The sequence below is a fragment of the Diceros bicornis genome, chromosome 19, assembly GCF_020826845.1.
Source record: "Diceros bicornis minor isolate mBicDic1 chromosome 19, mDicBic1.mat.cur, whole genome shotgun sequence".
Classification (NCBI taxonomy): domain Eukaryota; kingdom Metazoa; phylum Chordata; class Mammalia; order Perissodactyla; family Rhinocerotidae; genus Diceros; species Diceros bicornis.
Window position 1 is genome coordinate 15,055,103 of NC_080758.1, and position 18,614 is coordinate 15,073,716.

The 18,614-nt window shown below is 48.5% G+C and overlaps 1 protein-coding gene across 3 annotated transcripts in view; it reads left to right on the plus strand.

Moving 5' to 3' along the window:
• Positions 1 to 17,392, plus strand: part of ELMO2 (engulfment and cell motility 2) — a 38,919-nt gene extending 21,527 nt beyond the window's left edge. For all 3 annotated transcript variants that reach the window (XM_058562562.1, XM_058562563.1, XM_058562561.1), the window contains exons 9-21: positions 86 to 164; positions 3,352 to 3,402; positions 7,992 to 8,114; positions 8,479 to 8,613; positions 9,205 to 9,309; positions 9,404 to 9,512; positions 9,969 to 10,105; positions 11,238 to 11,401; positions 11,513 to 11,625; positions 11,817 to 11,924; positions 12,679 to 12,761; positions 14,369 to 14,446; positions 15,871 to 17,392. In XM_058562562.1, the coding sequence (XP_058418545.1) occupies positions 86 to 164; positions 3,352 to 3,402; positions 7,992 to 8,114; positions 8,479 to 8,613; positions 9,205 to 9,309; positions 9,404 to 9,512; positions 9,969 to 10,105; positions 11,238 to 11,401; positions 11,513 to 11,625; positions 11,817 to 11,924; positions 12,679 to 12,761; positions 14,369 to 14,446; positions 15,871 to 16,071 (1,486 nt within the window). In that variant the 3' untranslated portion in view covers positions 16,072 to 17,392. The remainder of the gene's footprint in view (positions 1 to 85; positions 165 to 3,351; positions 3,403 to 7,991; positions 8,115 to 8,478; positions 8,614 to 9,204; positions 9,310 to 9,403; positions 9,513 to 9,968; positions 10,106 to 11,237; positions 11,402 to 11,512; positions 11,626 to 11,816; positions 11,925 to 12,678; positions 12,762 to 14,368; positions 14,447 to 15,870) is intronic.
• Positions 17,393 to 18,614: the final 1,222 nt, after the last annotated feature.

The following is an 18,614-nucleotide window of genomic DNA, read 5'->3' on the forward strand; positions in this document are numbered from 1 at the left end:
AAGTGATTGTTTTAAACCGTCTCTAAGTATCATCTTGCTGGTCAGTCTTCTAATCTCCCTCTGCCTTCTTTCTCCATTGACACAGCTCCAACCAGGAGATTCAGACCTACGCCATTGCACTGATTAACGCACTTTTTCTGAAGGCTCCTGAGGACAAGCGACAGGTCTGTGGCTGCCTTTTCAAGCTTTTCATTTGGGCTCTTCCAAGAGGAGAATTCTCACCTATCCACCCTTTGCTGTACAGAGAACAGAAACCCAGCCATTTTCCCAGAGTCCTTCCTCCTGTCCCTCTGGTCAGAGCCCATCACAGTGGCTTTGCTGAGGAAGAACCAGGGAAGAACGAGGAGGGAAGCCAGCTGGGTCTTAGGTCAGAGCAGGGACCTGCAAACTTTTTCCTCAAAAGGGACAGAAAGTAAATATTTTTCACTTTGTGGGTCTTATGGTCTATGTGGCAACTATTCAACTGTGCTGTTGTAGCCAAAAGCAGCCTCAGACGGTAGGTAAAGAGTTGGATGTGGCTGTCTGCCAATAAGACCTTATATGCAAACAGGTGACAAGCCTCATTTGACCTTAGTTTGCCGACCCCTGGGTTAGAGGATGAAGAAGAAGGGAGAGGAGACCCTCCTAGGCCTCACTGTTGAGTCTAAGGAGACCGAAACAAATGAGATCCTTACTTAAGGAAGCAAGGTGGAGGGACTTAGCACGAAGTTTCATGAATAAAGATCCTCTGATCCAGGTTCTAAACTTCTTTCTTCCCCTGTTACTCAGCTGTGTGACATCATGCAGATTGCTGTACTTCTCTGAACCCCCGTTTCCTCACCTGTAATAGGGGAGTAACAGCATCTGCCCCGTTTACTTCACGAGGATGTCATAAGGAAAAACAAGACCCCAATTGTACCAGTGAGGAAACGAGGAATCCGCTGGGCAGTGGAACAAGCACTGACCTGAGAGTCCAGGGCCCTGGAGCTAAGGACACTAACCCTGGCTGGGCAAGTGCTTCAACCTCTCCAGGTCTCAGTGTCACTTTCTGTAAAATGAAAGTGCCAGATTAAATGATCTCTAAGGGCCCTTCCAACACTAACAGTGTTAGTTAGTTCTCTTTACCAGAGAAATCTAGATTTCTCTGGTAAAAGCCCAAGTGGTATACAAAAGAAAGACTTTTTAGTTCTCTGTCAATACTATGAGCTCAGCGGGTTGAAATTCATGTGGGATCATGTACCAAGCTCTTGGTAGATTCTAGTGGGAGGACCAGGAGCATCTGTGGTTCTGTCTGTCCTTGTCTTTCTTGGATGGCTTTGCTCTCTTAATCTTGTCCTTCCTAGTCCTGTTCTGAATGTAAGCTGAAAGCTCATTCTTCCATCTGCTTCTCTCTGTGCTTTTTGCTTTCTGCCGGCAGGACAAGCACCTTAATCCTCTAGACCTGCCTGTCACTGTAAGTAGCACTGCCGTGTGGAGGGGCCCTGGCTTTCTTCCAGGTGGGGAGGTCAAAGCTGGGCAAGAATCTCCTGATCTGATCTGGGTGTTCAGGGAACTCCGAGACACAGGGAAAGGTGTGCTGGAGGTCTCATTCGTCAGGACACTTGGGGACGTACTGCAGATTAGATTCACATAAAGAAGTAAGGGGACACCTGCTCCAGGGAATGTAGCCCAGTCTTTCCTTTGTCACTTGCCTTTATGTGGGTCTGTGGTTCAGCCAGAGAAGATCAGAGTTAGAAAATATCCTGTGACTTTCATCTAGATGATACCACTGTGCACCGCCCTCCAGCTTGGTATAGCAAAGAGTGAAGGTAAATCTATGCCCTTTTGGACGTTACTAGACCGTAGGAATTTGAAAAGGTGTAGAGAATTGACAAAAGGGAATTGGATGCTCATTTCTTGGTTAGAGGGAGCTTTAGAGAGGTCAGCTCTGCGAGGACATGAATGAGGATGAGTGCTTCCTCCCCAGCACCACAGGGAAGCTTTTGGTCTAAGGCCTTTATATTCTAGCAGCAGACCATTGTCAATTACCCACTTTGTGAGCTGTCCACAGTGAGATTTAATCTCAAGCTGATGTCCTATAGCTACCAAAGAAGTTTCTAGGCCTTCCCTGTCTGCCAGTCAGTGTGTGCTCAGGGGATGTAAGTAAAACTGAACGTTCCTGGCAGTGTCAGCCATTTGGAATATGGCTAGAAATCTAGAAGTGAGAGAGAAAGGCCTTTCAGCTCGGAGAAAAATGACGGTGCTCATGGATATTGCTCCATGGGAGAGGTGTGACAGGTCCCTTAGGCCCATTGATTTAGAATTATCTATAAAATTAAATTAAGGCAGCAGTTTAGAAAGTGAAGTCATACTAATTAACAGTATAAGAAGCGATGGCTGACATTGGAAGGAGGAGACAGAAGAATTATGAAAAGCTGTCAGAAAAATTAAAAGCATGTAATCTGGGACCATTTTGTTTAGGGGAAAATAGCTTCACATTCAATAGCTCCTTAGGGTAGTACAGTGTCACAACACAGAATAATAACTGAGGTTCCTTTGGATGAAGCCAAGTCCTTGGTGATGATTAAATTATAATCACTGTAGTCTCTTCAGAAATAAAGAAATATATATTTTTAGAAGATTTGCATAAGAATGGTCAAAATAAGTTTCTGAAATGACCCTTAAAGCTTCACTCCCTGGAAAATTCACTTATGTAGGATACTTATTTCCTGAGTGTGCTAAACAAATAAAGTATTGCTGTCAAAATCTGAACCAAATATAATTAAAAAGGTGAACCTATTATGAAAAATTACCCTAAGGCACCCCACACGTTGTTCTCTAAACCAGTCAGAAGTGAATCATGGACTACTTACTGTTTCAGAGCATCCACGCCCCACCTCTGTCTGCAGGTGGGCGCTGGGGGCTGGAGGGGGCTGCTGGGACCAAAGCCGTGTCCTCGATTTGGAGTCAGTGTTTCATTAGAGTCCCTCCTGGCCTCGGTGGGTGTCTACCTGGAACAGTGCATGTGGCTTGGGAACCATCACCCTGCTCTGTGCTCCGTGTGCATTGTCCGTCACCCAGCATCCTCGTCACACAAGTGTCTCGTCCTGAAGCAGTCCTCGTCCCTCTTTGAAGACTATTCGGTTAATTGTGCCACTGGGGAGGGAAACCCTATTTGAGTTCATTTTTGCTTACAAAAAAACGTGAGGGAATTCTTCAGAGTATAAAATACATTTGATGGTCCATGGATTTTTTCCCATTTGCCCACTTTTCATTTAAAAGGCAAAAAATTTAAGAGAGAAAGCTCCAGAGTTATAACATCATCTTCCCATGACAGTTGTCACAACTGTGTGCCTGCCACCTTGCCTCATGTTTGCTTATTTTTCTCAACAGGATATGGCCAATGCATTTGCACAGAAGCACCTTCGGTCCATAATCCTGAATGTAAGTTCCCAGAACAAATTGTATTTGTTACTATTGTTGTTTTGCTGCTATTAATAGCAATTATTACTCTTATTATAGTTGTTGTATTATTACTATTGAAATTGAGTGGGGAGGACATTCAGAGGGAACTTGCCAATAGGTACTAAACACTGCGTAAGCTGGAAAGGTTTTTTTTGTAACCTTCTGTAAGCAGAGCTGTCTCTAGGAGGCTGTCCCACAAGGAATTGCAGAGCCGCTAGAGGTACTGAGGCCAGCTCTGCTGTTTGTCGTCCTGCAACTCCAAACATTTTTGTCCAGAGGGAATGCGTTAAAATAGGCACAAAAGAGGAAAGTAATTCATTCAACTAACACCAGCCATAAACCTGAGTTGTGGGGCCCTAGTAGGAATGAATGAGACAGTGTATTTGCCCTCAAAGGACTTCTGGTCCAGTAGGAAAGTGAGTGGTCATAGCACCGTGTGGTCAGTGGTTCCATAGAGATACATGATCTGCGAGATCTCACAGGGGAGCCATCAGTCCTGCCTTGAAGGAGAGCTCTCAGGAAGGCTTTAGAGGAACATCTTCAGGTGAGGCTGAGGATAAGTAAGCAGACCAAGAAGAAAAGGGATTCTGGCCGTGGTTGGCTGGAACCTGGAAGGAGTGTGTGATTGGGTAGCTGGTGGGGAGCAGATCTGTCATGAGGCTGGAGAGGTGGCAAAGACCAGATCAAGTAGGGCCTTAGTCTTTTTCCCCAGGGCAACTGAGGGGATTTCATTAGGATCGTGAAATAACCAGATTGGCCTTTTAGTAAGATCACACGACAAGATCTGTATGTTTCCTGAGGGGTGTGTGAGGGAGGAAGGTGGCGCGGTAGTTGGTGGGGAGAGGGAGGCATCTGGAAAGAGGTCTAATGCCATGTTACCAGGGTGGTCATGTGGGGTGGAAGAGAGCCGGGGATCTGGATTAAAGGCAGGGCATTTTATCAGTTGTCAAAAACAAGGGAAAACTGGGAGATGACAGTGAAGGGAATAAAATGAGAAATCGGGAGTCAAGTGTGAAAGGCTTAAAAATTCTGGGCATGAACTTTGGGGTCACCAGCCCCCACTCTGCCATTAACCAATCTTTGATCTTGAGCAATTCGCTAAACTTCCGTGGGCTTCGGTTAGCTCGTCTCGATGTGAGGACTAAATGAGCTAATACAAATACAGTGCTTCACAGGGGCCTGGCACTTGGTAAGCACTCCGCTCATATTGGCAGTTCTTTGACTGTGAACAGGATGCAAAGGTGACAGAACTCAAGAAGTAAGCTCTGAGCACTTGTGAAGTGGAGCCATCAGCTTCTCTAAACTCGCAGAGCTGCCAGACTTCACCATGGCGCACTAGCTCCTGCCCGCTGGCCATTTCCCTGGTCACGGCCCACTGCCAGCCTGGCAGGAGGGACCGGAGCAAATGCTCGAGCACTCTGCCTGCGAGTGACAGAGAGCGCACAGGTTCCTGCACATTCTTGTCCTCATTCTTGAGCAGCTGTCCTGGGTGCCTTCCTCTGCATGTGTGGGAGTGAGGGTGCCCTTCTGAGGGAAATTTAATGAATTTTGAGGCTTAGTATTTACGTGAATGGGGTTAGAAGTTCAGCTCGTTTCTGGACAAACCTTGTAAACAAGTGAAGATTCCACTACAGAAGACAACTCAGTGTCAGGACCCAGAACTGAAGTGGTCTGCTAGGAGATGGTTAATGCATGCTCATGGAAGTCCAGGGATTTAACTGAGTCAGGCCAAAGAGTGTTCACTTCGAGATATCTGACAGTCAAATAAGACTTCAAGTAAAACCTCCGAGACTATAACTCATCAGACTGGAGCTGTACTTCGTCAAGCCGGTGATGGCCAGAGTAATTACCTTCCCTCTATGATATCTCTAAGTTTGAGGAAGGGGGATTAAAGTGAATGAAAACCATATCACATTAACTTCAAAGCAGTTTTATGAATTATGGACAGAGGTGAGGAAGAAGGAATAGGGATAGACAGGCAGGGAGGAATCGGAGTGGCAGAGGGAGGGAACAGAGAGAAAGGAAGAGGCTCAGAGTGAGGCAAAAGAAGAGGTGGAGGCGGACGGAAGTAGCCACGGCAGAGAAAAGACCCTGGGCAATGAGAGGCTGGGGAGAGGGAAGAAAGGGAAGCTGAGGGAGGAGGAGCAGCAGAGCAGAGAATGAAAAATAAGCTGGGAAGATGGAGAGAAACACTGAGACTGAGCTAAGGAGAGAGATCTCTTGCTGGAGAGACGAAAGTGCGTGCATGTGACAGAGAGGGAGCTAGAGAGGGCTGGAAACAGTCACTATTCAGAGGGAGAAGGGGAAGGCATCATGACACACTCTAGCGAGAGATCAGGAGCAGTGTTGTCCTAGAGAACTTCCTGCAGTTGTGGAAGTGCTGTCCAAAATGGTAGCCACCAGCCACATGTGGCTATTGAGCACTTGAAATGTGTTTTGTGTGACTGGGGAACTGAATTTGTGATTTTTTAAAATTTCAGTTTAAATTTAAATACCCACATGTGGCCTGTGGCTACTCTATTGGGCTGTGCAGATCTAGAGAAAGAGAGAGACAGAGAAAGGAAGCGCAGCCTGGAGTCACGTGGGCAGAGGAGGTCTAGAGCAGTGCCATCCGGGGGAAAAGTAATGCAAGCCACTTATTTCCTTTTAAATGTTCCAGTAGCAACACTAGAAAATGAATAGGGGACAGGCCAGACCCCTGGCGTAGCGGTTGGGTGCATGTGCTCCGCTGTTGGCGGCCCGGGTTCGGATCCCGGGCACGTACAGATGCACCACTAGTCAAGCCATGCTATGGTGGCGTCCCACATAAAGTGGAGGAAGATGGGCACAGATGTTAGCTCAGGGCCAGTCTTCCTCAGCAAAGACAGGAGGATTGGCAGATGTTAGCTCAGGGCTGATCTTCCTCACAAAAAAAAAAAAAAAAAAACAAGGAATGGGGAGATTAATGTCAATAATATGTTTCATTTAACCCAACACATCCAAAATACTATGATTTCAACATGTAATCATATAAAAAATTATTAATGAGATATTTTACATTTTCTTTTTTCACACTAAGGCTCTGAGATCCCGTGTGCATTTTACATTTACAGCACATCTCAATTTGGACTAGCCACATTTCAAGCATTCAACAGCCACACATGGCTAGTGGCTACCAAACTGGACTGCGCAGGTGAAGAGATTGATCACGAGCCAGAGCAAGCTCTAGAGAGAGCTGATCTGAAGTTAGAGGGAGCTCTAAAAAGACGTTGATCTAGAGTTAGAGAGCCCTAGAGCCGGGCTGTCCAGTACAACTTTCTGTGATAATGAAAATATTCTGTATCTACTCTATCACTGGGTGGTAGCCACTAGCCACGTGTGCCTGTTGAGCTTAAAATGTGGCTAGTGTGACTGAGGACCTGAATGTTTTAACTTAAATTAATTTTAACTGACTTTAATACATATAGCCACATGTGGCTAGTGGCTACCTTGTTGGACAGCACAGCTCTAGAGACATAGAGCTGGACTGAGTAAGAGAACACGAAGGACACAGAGCTGGTACGTGTGAGAAACTGGGCAAGAGTCTCATTTGGTGAGAAAAGACCAAGAGTGACAGGATTCAAGATGGTGGTGAGACAGAGAGGGAGCGAGGAATACAAGGGAGCAAGCAGGAAAGAGCAGGCTGTTGTAGGAGTGAGAACAGGATGGCGAGAGACGAGAACACACCAAGCATTGATCAGCTCAGAGGGACAGAGGGAGCTGTAGCATGCCAAAAAAGACAGAGATGGAGTCTGAGAGAAGGAGAGGGGACCTACAGTGGGGTGGGCGTCAGAGGGACACAGGGAGGAGGTGATGAACTGAGAGGGGAGGTGGGGGCCCTGGAGAGAGAGTCTAGGGGACAGAGTTAGAGGAGGGAGAGGGACATGGTGTGGGAACACAGGGGATGCAGGGAGGGGGACATACAGAGAGTGACCAGAGAGAAGGAGAGGGACGCAAGTAGGAGAGAAAGGAGGGACGGGCAGTGTGGGGGTTGGACGAGGAGTGTAACATGTCCCCATCTGTGTAGGTGTCTCAATATCATTGAGAGGAAGTGACCTTTTCTAAATCCTCTCTACTTGGTGAGGCTGTCCAAAACATTTTATTTTTCTTAGGGAAAACAAAAGAACCATACTGTCCAATTGTGCAAGCGAATCTTCCTCTGTGTACACTATCTATTGTGTTGGATTGAGTAGTCCTGTGAGGTACCTGATTGGAGTAAGGCCCAGCCACTGACCTCTCATATTATAATCTTCATGGGGTAGCCTCCCTCATCTTTGGCGTGGCCGGGTGCAGCCTCTGCCCTTCATTCCACTTCCTCTGCCCAGGGAAGTGCAGAGAAAGAGATGGTGCCCTTCAGGCCCGCAGTGAATCATCTCTGCCTGAATCAAGCCCATTCATGCTCCATCCCCTTCTAGAACATGAAGTCCCTGTATGTGGGAGGAAAGTCCTGTTCCCTGCCCAGTGTACGTTCTTTTTCACCAGCAAGGATGTGACTCTTTAGTGAAAGAAAATACTTTCAGCCCTCTGCTCCCCGCCTTTGCTTTTTCCAGCATGTGATCCGAGGGAACTGCCCGATCAAAACTGAGATGGCCCATCAGCTGTATGTCCTACAAGTCCTGACCTTTAACCTTCTGGAAGAAAGGATGATGACCAAGATGGACCCCAATGACCAGGTGGGTGCCGAGTGGGGCAGAGCTTTCCTGGCTTCAATTATGTGCTGTTTTCTCATGGAAGTGGTGCATTCCCCCCGCTTAGTGTATGTACTGAGCACCTGCTGTGTGCAAGGAACTACACTTGGTAGTGTCTGCAGAACTGGTGTGTGTCTGCTCTGGGAAGTCTAGCTCTGCGCTTCCCGTGCTCTCTTCCTGCTGGGCACCTCTCCGGGCCAAGCCCCTCTCTGTGCTGCTCAGCAGAGGTAATGGCTCCTCAGAGATGTTTGGGGCCAGAGTTCTGCCCAGAAAAGCCCAACCCCCACTTTCTTTCCCTTGCTCCCCTGGTTAGCTCATTCACCTGCCGACTGTCTGTTTCACCTCTCAGGCTCAAAGAGACATTATATTTGAACTGAGGAGGATTGCATTTGATGCAGAGTCAGACCCTAGCAATGTCCCCGGGAGTGGGACTGAAAAACGCAAAGCCATGTACACCAAGGACTACAAAATGCTGGGATTTACTGTAAGTTTCCCAAAGTACAGACGTTGGCAGAGCTTCTCCCTGGGCAGGAAGTCAGAGGTCCCACCCAGACAGCCCTGAACCCCTCCTTCCTAACGGCGGCCGTGGGATAGATGACATTAAGAAGCTGGAAGGGCCTTGATGCTTGGTTTGCTTTGGTGGTGGCGAGTTCACAAGTGTATGTGCAGCATTTGGCCTTGTGAAACAAACCTGTCTGCAAGAGGCCCCAGGGGTCAGCCAGATGGGTAGAGAGGGACCGTCCTCTCACCAGAGCAGCTAGGTTCTTTGAAAAGCTGGAGTGGATATTTTGTGATAGAATACAGCTCGAGGTTGGGGTTGATTCAGTTAAATATTTATTGTGCACCTGCTCAGTGCCCAGCAGCATGCTAGGCACTGGGGATACCAGATGAGTCAGCTGCAGTCCAGTGCTCAAGAGTTCAGTCTCGTTAGAGGTGGGCATGTGGAAAGAGCTACGACAGAGGTGGGTACGACATGCTAGTGGCATACAGAGGAGGGGCAGTAGGGCTTGCCCTCAGGTAATGCCACACACAGGGGGACTACCGTGTCTCAAATCGGGTTTCTGTATTTCTCCAGAACCACATCAACCCAGCAATGGACTTCACCCAGACTCCTCCTGGAATGCTGGCCTTGGACAACATGCTGTACTTGGCTAAATTCCATCAGGACACCTACATCCGGGTAAAGGCTGGGAGCCAGCTTTCTCAGTCCCCGTGCCACATCTCCTGCCCCCATCCCTCACCTCCCTAATCCTCCCTCTCCTCTTCCTCCCCAGATTGTCTTGGAGAACAGCAGCCGAGAAGACAAACATGAATGCCCCTTTGGCCGCAGTGCCATTGAGCTCACCAAAATGCTCTGTGAAATCCTACAGGTTGGGGAACTACGTAAGTCCAGGCAGCTCCCTCTCTTCCCTCAGCCATTCCTTGTAATCAAGAGCCTGGTGAGACTCGAGCTTATAAAGTTAGGTATCAGTGGGACTGGACAACCTTGCATGCTTTTTGTTAAACTACTGAGTGAGCTGTAATCCATCTGGTCCTTGTTTATGGGAATCGTGGCTGTTGCGTTGTTTGAGCTGGTAATTTGAGCGTGTTCAAGAGCTGCACCACCATCCATCTACTCCCATGTGTAAGAGTAAGCTGAGTCCATAACAGGGTAGAGCCAGGCCGAGAGAAAGTGCCCTGGAGAAGAAAGCTAAGGAAGAAGAGAAAGGCCCATCCCACACTCCTCATTAGCCCCAGTCCTCACTCTGGTCTTACTCCTTGGGACTTTGGTCAGAGGATCCAGAGTTTGTGGACGTGAGCTCCCAGCTTCATCCTTTCTCTGTTTCTTTTCTTCCACAGCAAATGAAGGGCGCAATGACTACCACCCGATGTTCTTTACCCACGACCGAGCGTTTGAAGAGCTCTTTGGAATCTGCATCCAGCTGTTGAACAAGACCTGGAAGGAGATGAGGGCAACAGCTGAGGACTTCAACAAGGTCAGTGTCGCAGAGCTCCAGGGCCCGTGGCTGAGACTATCACATGACAGTCTGTGACAGCTGGTCAGAGCCTGGGGAATCCCTGAGCTGAAAAACCAGCTTGGTCTACAGTGCCGAGTCACGAGACTGAGGCATTGGAGAGCCTCTGTCCCCTCTGGTTGTGCTTCCTCTGTAACCTTGAGCAGGTGTCTTCCCCTTGGAGGCCTGGGCCGCTCATTTACGCAGTGGAGCCAGTACTGCCCCTCCTGTCATCCTCATGGGACGGAGAATCAGCATAACAGCAGCAGCTGTGGTTCATCGAGCCCCTCCTCTCTGCAGGCACTGCTGCAGTCTTGTGAACTGGAAGTGTTAGGGAGAGGTCGGAGTGGACTGGCCTGACAGGGATGTCGTGGGTACCTGCTCAGTAGCCATTTCTTGGATGCTTTCTGAGTAGCCCCTCTGTAGGGCACTGCTAGGTCTCAAGTTTTGAAGCTGCTTATCTCTTTGTAAAAGATGTGTAAAGTATAAAGAAGAAAAAGTTTTCTAGAATTCCACCACCCAGCGATGGCCATTTTTATGCGTCTCCCTCTAGTCTTCTTTTTCCTATAGATTTTTCCTTCTTTGGGGAGATCATACTGGACGTGCAGTGTGGAATCCTGTTTTTTCCTTTAGCTGTTGTTTTAGGGAACTAACACATTTTTTGAACATGCTATAGTGTGTCAGGCATTGTGCTTGCTTTCCATATAGCATCTCATACTCCTTATGGCAGCATATATCAGATGTGTCTTCCTTTCTCGCACTTTAAAGATGAGTAGATGGAGCCCTGAGGATGTGAAATGACTTGCTCAAGGAACAGATTAAGGGACAGAGTCAAGATCTGAACCCATTTCTCTGACTCCAAAAACCCATGCTCATCCCACCATACCACTGACTAACTGAGATATATGAGAAATAAAGTATTTGTCACCATCAGTCATTTCCTTAATAACCCTCTGAGAAGGTGTGCCTTAGGAAGCCGGTACCTGTTCACCCAGGAGATACCTGGTGCCCGCTGTGCTCCAGGCCCTGGGGGAGGCAGAGCCTCGGCGCCCAGGCTCGGCCTGTCCGTTTATCAGAGCAGAGTTGTGGCAGCTGCCCTCTTCTTTCCTCTCAGGTGATGCAGGTGGTCCGAGAGCAGATCACCCGAGCGTTGCCCTCCAAACCCAACTCTTTGGATCAGTTCAAGAGCAAACTGCGCAGCCTGAGCTACTCTGAGATTCTGCGACTGCGCCAGTCTGAGCGGATGAGTCAGGATGACTTCCAGTCCCCGCCAATTGTGTAAGTGCCATCCCGGAGTGGGGGCCCGCGGGCGCGGTATGTGCCAGCTCTGCTTCTTTGGCAAGCTCCGCCATCCCATGACCTTCTTACTCCGGTGCTTGTCCACCACAGGGAGCTGAGGGAGAAGATCCAGCCTGAGATCCTTGAGCTGATCAAGCAGCAGCGCCTGAACCGGCTCTGTGAGGGCAGCAGCTTCCGAAAGATTGGGAATCGCCGGAGGCAAGGTGAGAGGGGCGTGGGCTCTGAGTGGTCAGTACTAGTCCTTACGGCCCAGAGCCGCTGCACTGGGAGGGAGGCTGCCTGGACGGACCCTGCCGGGCGCAGGCAGGGAAAAAGTCATCCTCTCATCCTTCGTGTGCCCAGGCCTTGCCCAGAACTGCCCTTGCTCACCTGCTTGGCTTCCCTTGTGTTCCAGAACGTTTCTGGTACTGCCGCTTGGCGCTGAACCACAAGGTCCTGCACTATGGTGACCTGGATGACAACCCCCAGGGGGAGGTGACATTCGAATCCCTGCAGGAGAAAAGTAGGTTCATTTCTCTGTCGATGTGTCATGGTAGCTGGACTAGCTGAGTTCCAGTCCTGGCTGTTTCAAACTGATTATCTGGTCTTGGGCCAGTTATCTCGCTGGACCTATTTCCTCCTCTGTCACCATCTCCCCAGTCACCTCCCAGGGCTGCATGGAGAATTCAGTGAGATCACAGATGTGAATGGGTTTTGCAGACTGTAAAGGGTGATACAAGACTAAGTTGAAAGGGGGTGGTTAAGAGCAGAAGCTCTGAAGCCAGACTGCTGGATTCAGATCCTGGCTTTGCTATTAATTCTACTTAATTGCAAGTTAATTCTCCTCTTTGCCTTGGTTTCTGCCGTAAAATGGGAATAATCGCCACATTTCCCTCGTAAGAGTACTGAATTGGTAGTGTACATACAGCACTTAGAGCCGTGGCTGGCAAGCAGTAAGCGGAACTGTTAGTGCTGCCACTGCTGTTTGCTGTGGTATGTTGTCACCTTCGTCACTGTGAAGTGGAAGTGAGGTGAGTGTCCAAGGCCCCATTTTTTGGGGAGGCAATCGAAAAGCCGTGAAATGACCCTGAGTTAGATTCGACACAGCCCAGCAGGCCCTGATCCGTGGGAAGTGACCACAGAGGAGGAGCAGTACGAGGTCCCCTCCCTGAGCTGATGCAGCCCTTTGAGGTTGGGGGCCGAGGCTTTCCTTCCAACATAGGAAAGGACCAACTTGCAGCAGAAAGCTTCCAGAGACTAATTCCCATCATTGACAGTTCCTGTTGCAGACATCAAGGCCATTGTCACTGGGAAAGATTGTCCCCACATGAAAGAGAAAAGTGCCCTGAAACAGAACAAGGTGAGTGGAGAGGTGGGCGTGAGTCTGCGTCACTGTCACAGTGATACCTGGAGGGGACAGTCAGTGGTGGCTGCTTTTTGGTGGCTGCTTTTCAGGTGCACGCTCTCTTGCCCCCATTCTCTCTCTCTTTAAATTATTCCTGAACATCTTATTAAGAAGAATGTTGAACATACACAGAAATCGATAGAACCCCGATATATGCATCACCCAGCCTCAACAACCATGGCAAATTCTACCCATCCACATGTCCCTCCCCCTTATTACTTTGAAGAAAATCTCAAGTATTATATCATTTCATCTGTAAATATTTAGAATGTATCTCTAAATTATAAGGACTCTTTTAATATAATCACAATACCATTATCACATCTGAAAAGAAAAAGTTAATATCAAATATTCCATTGATGTTTGAATTTCCACTAATTGCCTTATAAATATCATAATTTCTCTGTATAAAAATATATGTTTATATACACATGTATGCACATACACACACTCATACCCATTTTGTTTGCTAAATCAGAATCCAAATAGGGTCTGTACATTGTGATTAATCTTTTAACTTTCTTAATTCGTAAGTTCCCCCTCCATCTTTTCCATCTTTGTTTTCTCTCTGCAGTTTATTAGTTGAAGAAACCAGGTTGCTTGTTCGGTAGTTTCCCAGAGTCTGAAATTTGCTGATTGTCTCCCCATGGTATAGTTTAACTTGTTCCTCTGTCCCAGATCTGTAAATTCATAGAGAGATCTAGAGGCTTGATCCAGTTCAGGTTTGACCCTTTTTTTGGCAAGACTACTTCCTAGATGGTATTCTGTTGATTCAAGAGGTGCATAATGTGTGGTTGTCTGTTTTTTTTGTGATGTTGGCAGACTGCTAATGCTCAGTGCCTCGTTCCATTAGTGAATGAAGGTTTGCAAACTAGTGATCTTCCAGTGCCGAACCACTTCTCTAAAGAGAAACTTGTCGTCATCTGCTATTGGTTTCCCAGTGGTACAGTTTATATAAGAAAGGAGAATAAATGCTTGACTCTTTTCCTTTTATTTTATTCCTTCCTTTTCTTTCCTACTTTTAAAACAATGAGTTAGTTCCCTGGTATCATCCAATAGTGACCAATTTTGTGTATGTATTTTGTTTTGTCTTTTAGTATTATTATGAACTTATATTATTATGAACTTATGGATTTAGGCAAATTATATGTGTTTCAATTCATTACAGTTATGTTGTTGATGCTCAAATTGTCCCATCTTTGGCTATAATTTGTTTTTGTTGTGGTGGTTTTTTTAACCTGGTAAGACTTTCAGTTTAATCACCAAGATATATATTTAAGGTGATATACAGTCATAGACTCTGACATTCAAAAGGTTCTGAGTGTTGAGAAATGACTTCTCCAATCTTAAAAGTATCACATCTTAGGCGTGACTTAGGTGGGGAGTGGGTGAATTAAGGTTCCGGCCACACTTGTATATGTGCCCAGGGGCCATGATGACTTCACACCTGACTCAGCACATTTGGTGATGGTGCCAAGTTGCCAGGACTCTGGCAAACATCTTGGTGTGCAGAGCCCAGGCCATTCCGTTGCTCCAAGTAACTGAAACCCTTTCTCCTTCAGGAGGTGTTGGAATTGGCTTTCTCCATCCTGTATGACCCTGATGAGACCTTAAACTTCATTGCACCTAATAAGTACGAGGTGAGCAGCGTGGTGCTGTCTTGCACAGCGAGCCCTCTCTGTGACTCCTCAGCTGGGGGGAGGAGTGGGCAGAACAGGAACATCCCCCTAAAGGCAGGGGTCCACAGTGTGTCATGAAAGCTATTTGACACCGAGGTTCTGCCACGCTGTGGGTCCTTCGCCTGAGCTGGGCTCTCCAGGTTACTCTTCAGCAGCAGCCTTAGGTTGTCGTAGAAAGACAGGGTCAACTAGGGATAACTTATTTTTCTGGGACTAGGAAAAATCTCTTCAGTTTCTCCTTGGCCACCTGCCCAAGTGAACCTGATGAACCTGACAGATCCTCCTTCCTCAGGGCTCCTGGTCACATGTTGTAGTGGATCCTGCCTGGGCTTTGAAGCCAGATGGATCCTGTCCTCCCGACACAGGGCTTACAGTTTCATCTGCAGCACTGGAAGATACTAGATGTCAAATGAGTGACCGTGGTTGAGACCACACATGTCTGGTGAGCTCTGAGAGCCATCAGAGGGAAGTTGAGGTGGGGCTTCTGGAAGAAGAGACGCTTAGCCAGGGCCTGAACTGCCAGTGGAGTTTTATTGGGAAGAAATGAAGAACTAGCAGGTGGGGGACAGGTGAGCAAAGGCATGGAAAAGATGGAACAGGAGGAGTTAGGGAGGGACGGGTTGAGAATTCCGTTATTCCGTCTCATCATGAGACCCTCAAGTTCAGTTTCTCTAGTAATAATTTTTAACATCATTTAATTTCCTTTTTTTGAAACAAAATTGAGATCCTACAGTGATTCCATTTGTGTCCTGCTTTTTTCACCTGATACGTATTTCTTCCTACCATTACTAATTTCAGGGCAAGTGCAGGTAATTGACATCCCAGTACTCAGGTCTCGTTTTGCTTTATTCATTAATCGCTTTTTTTTTTTTTTTTTTTTTTTTTTTTTTTTTTTTGTGAGGAGATCAGCCCTGAGCTAACATCCGCCAATCCTCCTCTTTTTTTGCTGAGGAAGACGGCCCTGGGCTAACATCGGTGCCTATCTTCCTCCACTTTATATGGGACGCCGCCACAGCATGGCTTACCAAGCAGTACTTCGGTGCGCGCCCGGGATCCGAACCAGCGAACCCCGGGCCGCCGCAGCGGAGCGCGCGCACCCAACCGCTTGCGCCACCGGGCCGGCCCCTCATTAATTGCATTTTTAAAAATCATATTTCATATTATTTTAGGGAATTTAAATGTAAATCCCTCATAAAAATCAAAAGGTCTTTTGAGAAAGTGAATGATCACCTCCCGGTTTATCTTTGCTATTATCCCAAATCGGTTTTGCCTATACTGAATAGTGCCACAGAGACTGTTGTGAGTCCTCTCAGAAAAGAGACCTTGGCAGGACCTGCTGCTGACCAGGGGCCACCAGGTGACATTTTGCAACTTGCTCCCCACAGTACTGCATCTGGATTGACGGCCTCAGTGCCCTCCTGGGGAAGGACATGTCCAGCGAGCTGACCAAGAGTGACCTGGACACGCTGCTGAGCATGGAGATGAAGCTGCGGCTCCTGGACCTGGAGAACATCCAGATTCCGGAAGCCCCGCCGCCAGTGCCCAAGGAACCCAGCAGCTATGACTTTGTCTATCACTATGGCTGAGCCTGGAGCCAGAGACGACGGTACCCAGGAAGGGATTTTGGGCCCAGCAGAAACGCAGTCTGGTGCCTTGTCTTTTGCTTGTACAGAATCTATAGTGACTGTGGTGGCCAGTAAATGCCAGCCATTTCTGAGACCCACCTCGGACCACCCAGAGCTTCCTCTAGGACCCTGTCCACTATGAGTCATGAAGGCAGGTGCTCCGGCCTCCCCATCACCGTGGAGCCTGGGATCTGGCCATGAGGAATGAACAGCAGACACCCTTGCCTTCCAGGCCAAGAAGCTGCTTCTTGAGCTGGAGTTAACAACAGCCACTCACCTTTTCTTCTGAGCCTGCTCTCTGGTCGGCTGGATCCCCACGTGGGCAAGAGCTGGCCCAGGAAAGGCTGCCTGCAGAGGCCAGATGTGCTGGCGTGTTGAGAGCCTTGGAGGGACTGCCTCTGGGTGACCCATGCCTGTGTCTCAAATCTAAGTAGAGGCCTTGCCCTTGCTTTTGTCGTCTTCGTGAGGGCTCCTTCCGGCCTCGTACAGTGCCAAGATGCTGCTGCTGCTGAGGTTTGGCTCTAACACCTCTGGTCTCCAGAGCCACCAGGTCTCTCTTCCCCCCCAGTTGTCTGGGCCATTGGAATTTCTCCCTACAAGTTCTCAGTCTCTCATTCTGGCAAGTCAGAGACATGCGGGCTGAGTCCCACCCTCTTAGTCTCGCGGAACTCTGCAGGGAGAGCCCAGATGAGGCTGGGCCTAGACTGTGGTGAGGTCACCAGATTCCACTCCCCACCCCCCCGTTTATATCTTTTCTTCCTCGGGGAGAAATCTCCCACCTAACCTGAATTGCAGCTCCCTCCCGTTTGCTTTCCTTTGGCCTTCCAGACCTCAGGAAGTTTGCCTTCCCGCCTTCCCCATCCCAGCGCCGTGGTTTCTGCCATTGACCGTGATTTCTGGGAGCTGGCTGAGGCCAGCTGAGGCCACAGCTGTGCCAACGGGGCTTCCCTGGTGCTGCAGCACTTGTGAACCACACGCAAGCCTCTCTCCTTGGACACATGTGAACACAGTGGCATTCAGTGTTGGGAGCCTGGCATGGTAGGTACTGCCCATTGAAGAGTGTACTATATATTTTCTTTACTATAGGCCATACTTATACAGACATGTATATATATTTATATAAGATCTACCTATCCTAGATGGAATGTTTGAGGGAAAATAAAATTGGAGGCCAAAAAAAATAGTTACACTTGCAGTTGTGAGCCAAGATTGTAACCGGAGAGCAGCCAGGAGCTTCCTGTCAGTAACCATGTTTTCAATAAATACTCTTTCATGTACAAACTGTGGTTCCTGTTAACAACTGTTTCTCTACTTGCTCCCTGCCCAGGGGAGCTTCACCTTGACAAGACCTCATTTCATTGTGTCTGCGAGACTTCGGAGAGCTCCAGCTGGAGCCCTCAGCCACCTCCCAAGAGCCGCTTCCTCCTCTGCCACCACCCTGCCTTCACCTCGGGCACGCGCGCACACACACACACACCCTGCTGGTTAAGGATACTCACAGATTGGCGCACCAGGACAAAGTGTTTTCTGGTCAGGCCTGCCGGGTACAGCAGGGAAAGGCATGCTGTACACCCCCGTGAACATGTCCTCCCTCTTCTCCCTGCCAGGGCCACCGCCAGGGGACAGCTCGAGTACTCGTGCCTTACAAAGAAGACACGTTCTTCACCCTGTGTGTTGCCAGTGCTTAGTGCCCAGCCTTCCAGCTGGTGTTTTAGGCTGTTGCTCCAAACCTCAGCCTTGGTAGCTGGGAGGCTTGAATGAGGGCGGTGATGAAAACAGATACTTTCTCTTGCCTCTGAGAGAGAAGGAGGGGAGGACAAGCTCTTTCAAAAGGCACAGAGTGCACAGGCACTACAGGCCTTGAGGACTGAATAAAGCCAAGACCTTGGGCAGCAATGGGTGCCATTGTAGGTGCTGGCTAAGTGTTGACTGAACTAATGTCTGCAGGGTGCCAGCTGGCAATGGCAGGGGCAGCAGCGGTTTGCATAATGCACTGCTTACACTCTGGCCTTGAGCCTTCTGTTCAAAAGGCACGGGGAGCCCAGGCGAGTCACTTGCAAGGGTCCCTGTTTGCAGCCAGTCTGAGCCAGAGCGCCCAGGAGGGGCCAAAGAGGAAAGGCAAAAAGCCCCAAACTGAGCCTCCGCCTGCAACCCCAGCCTGCCTGGCCTCCTAATGATTCTCCCTGTCTGCAGGCTCTGCCTTTTAATCCAGCCTGCAAGATGAATAAGATCTGAACGCCCTCGCTGGCATTTTTGGGACCAGTGCAATCTGCCCCCTGGCTACTTTTTGGGTTACCCTCTTTAGAAACAACTGGGCTCCAAGCCAGGCTCAGCCTGCTCATCCCTCTGCCTGGGACGCTCTCCCTCTACTGGACCTGCGGAAATGGAGATCGTTCTCATCAAGTTTCAGGCACACAGAAAGTGTTTCACAAATGCTTAGTATAATTTTTACTTCTCATGGATCTTCTAAGTGCTAAAATGTAATGGCCCCGACTTATCATCAC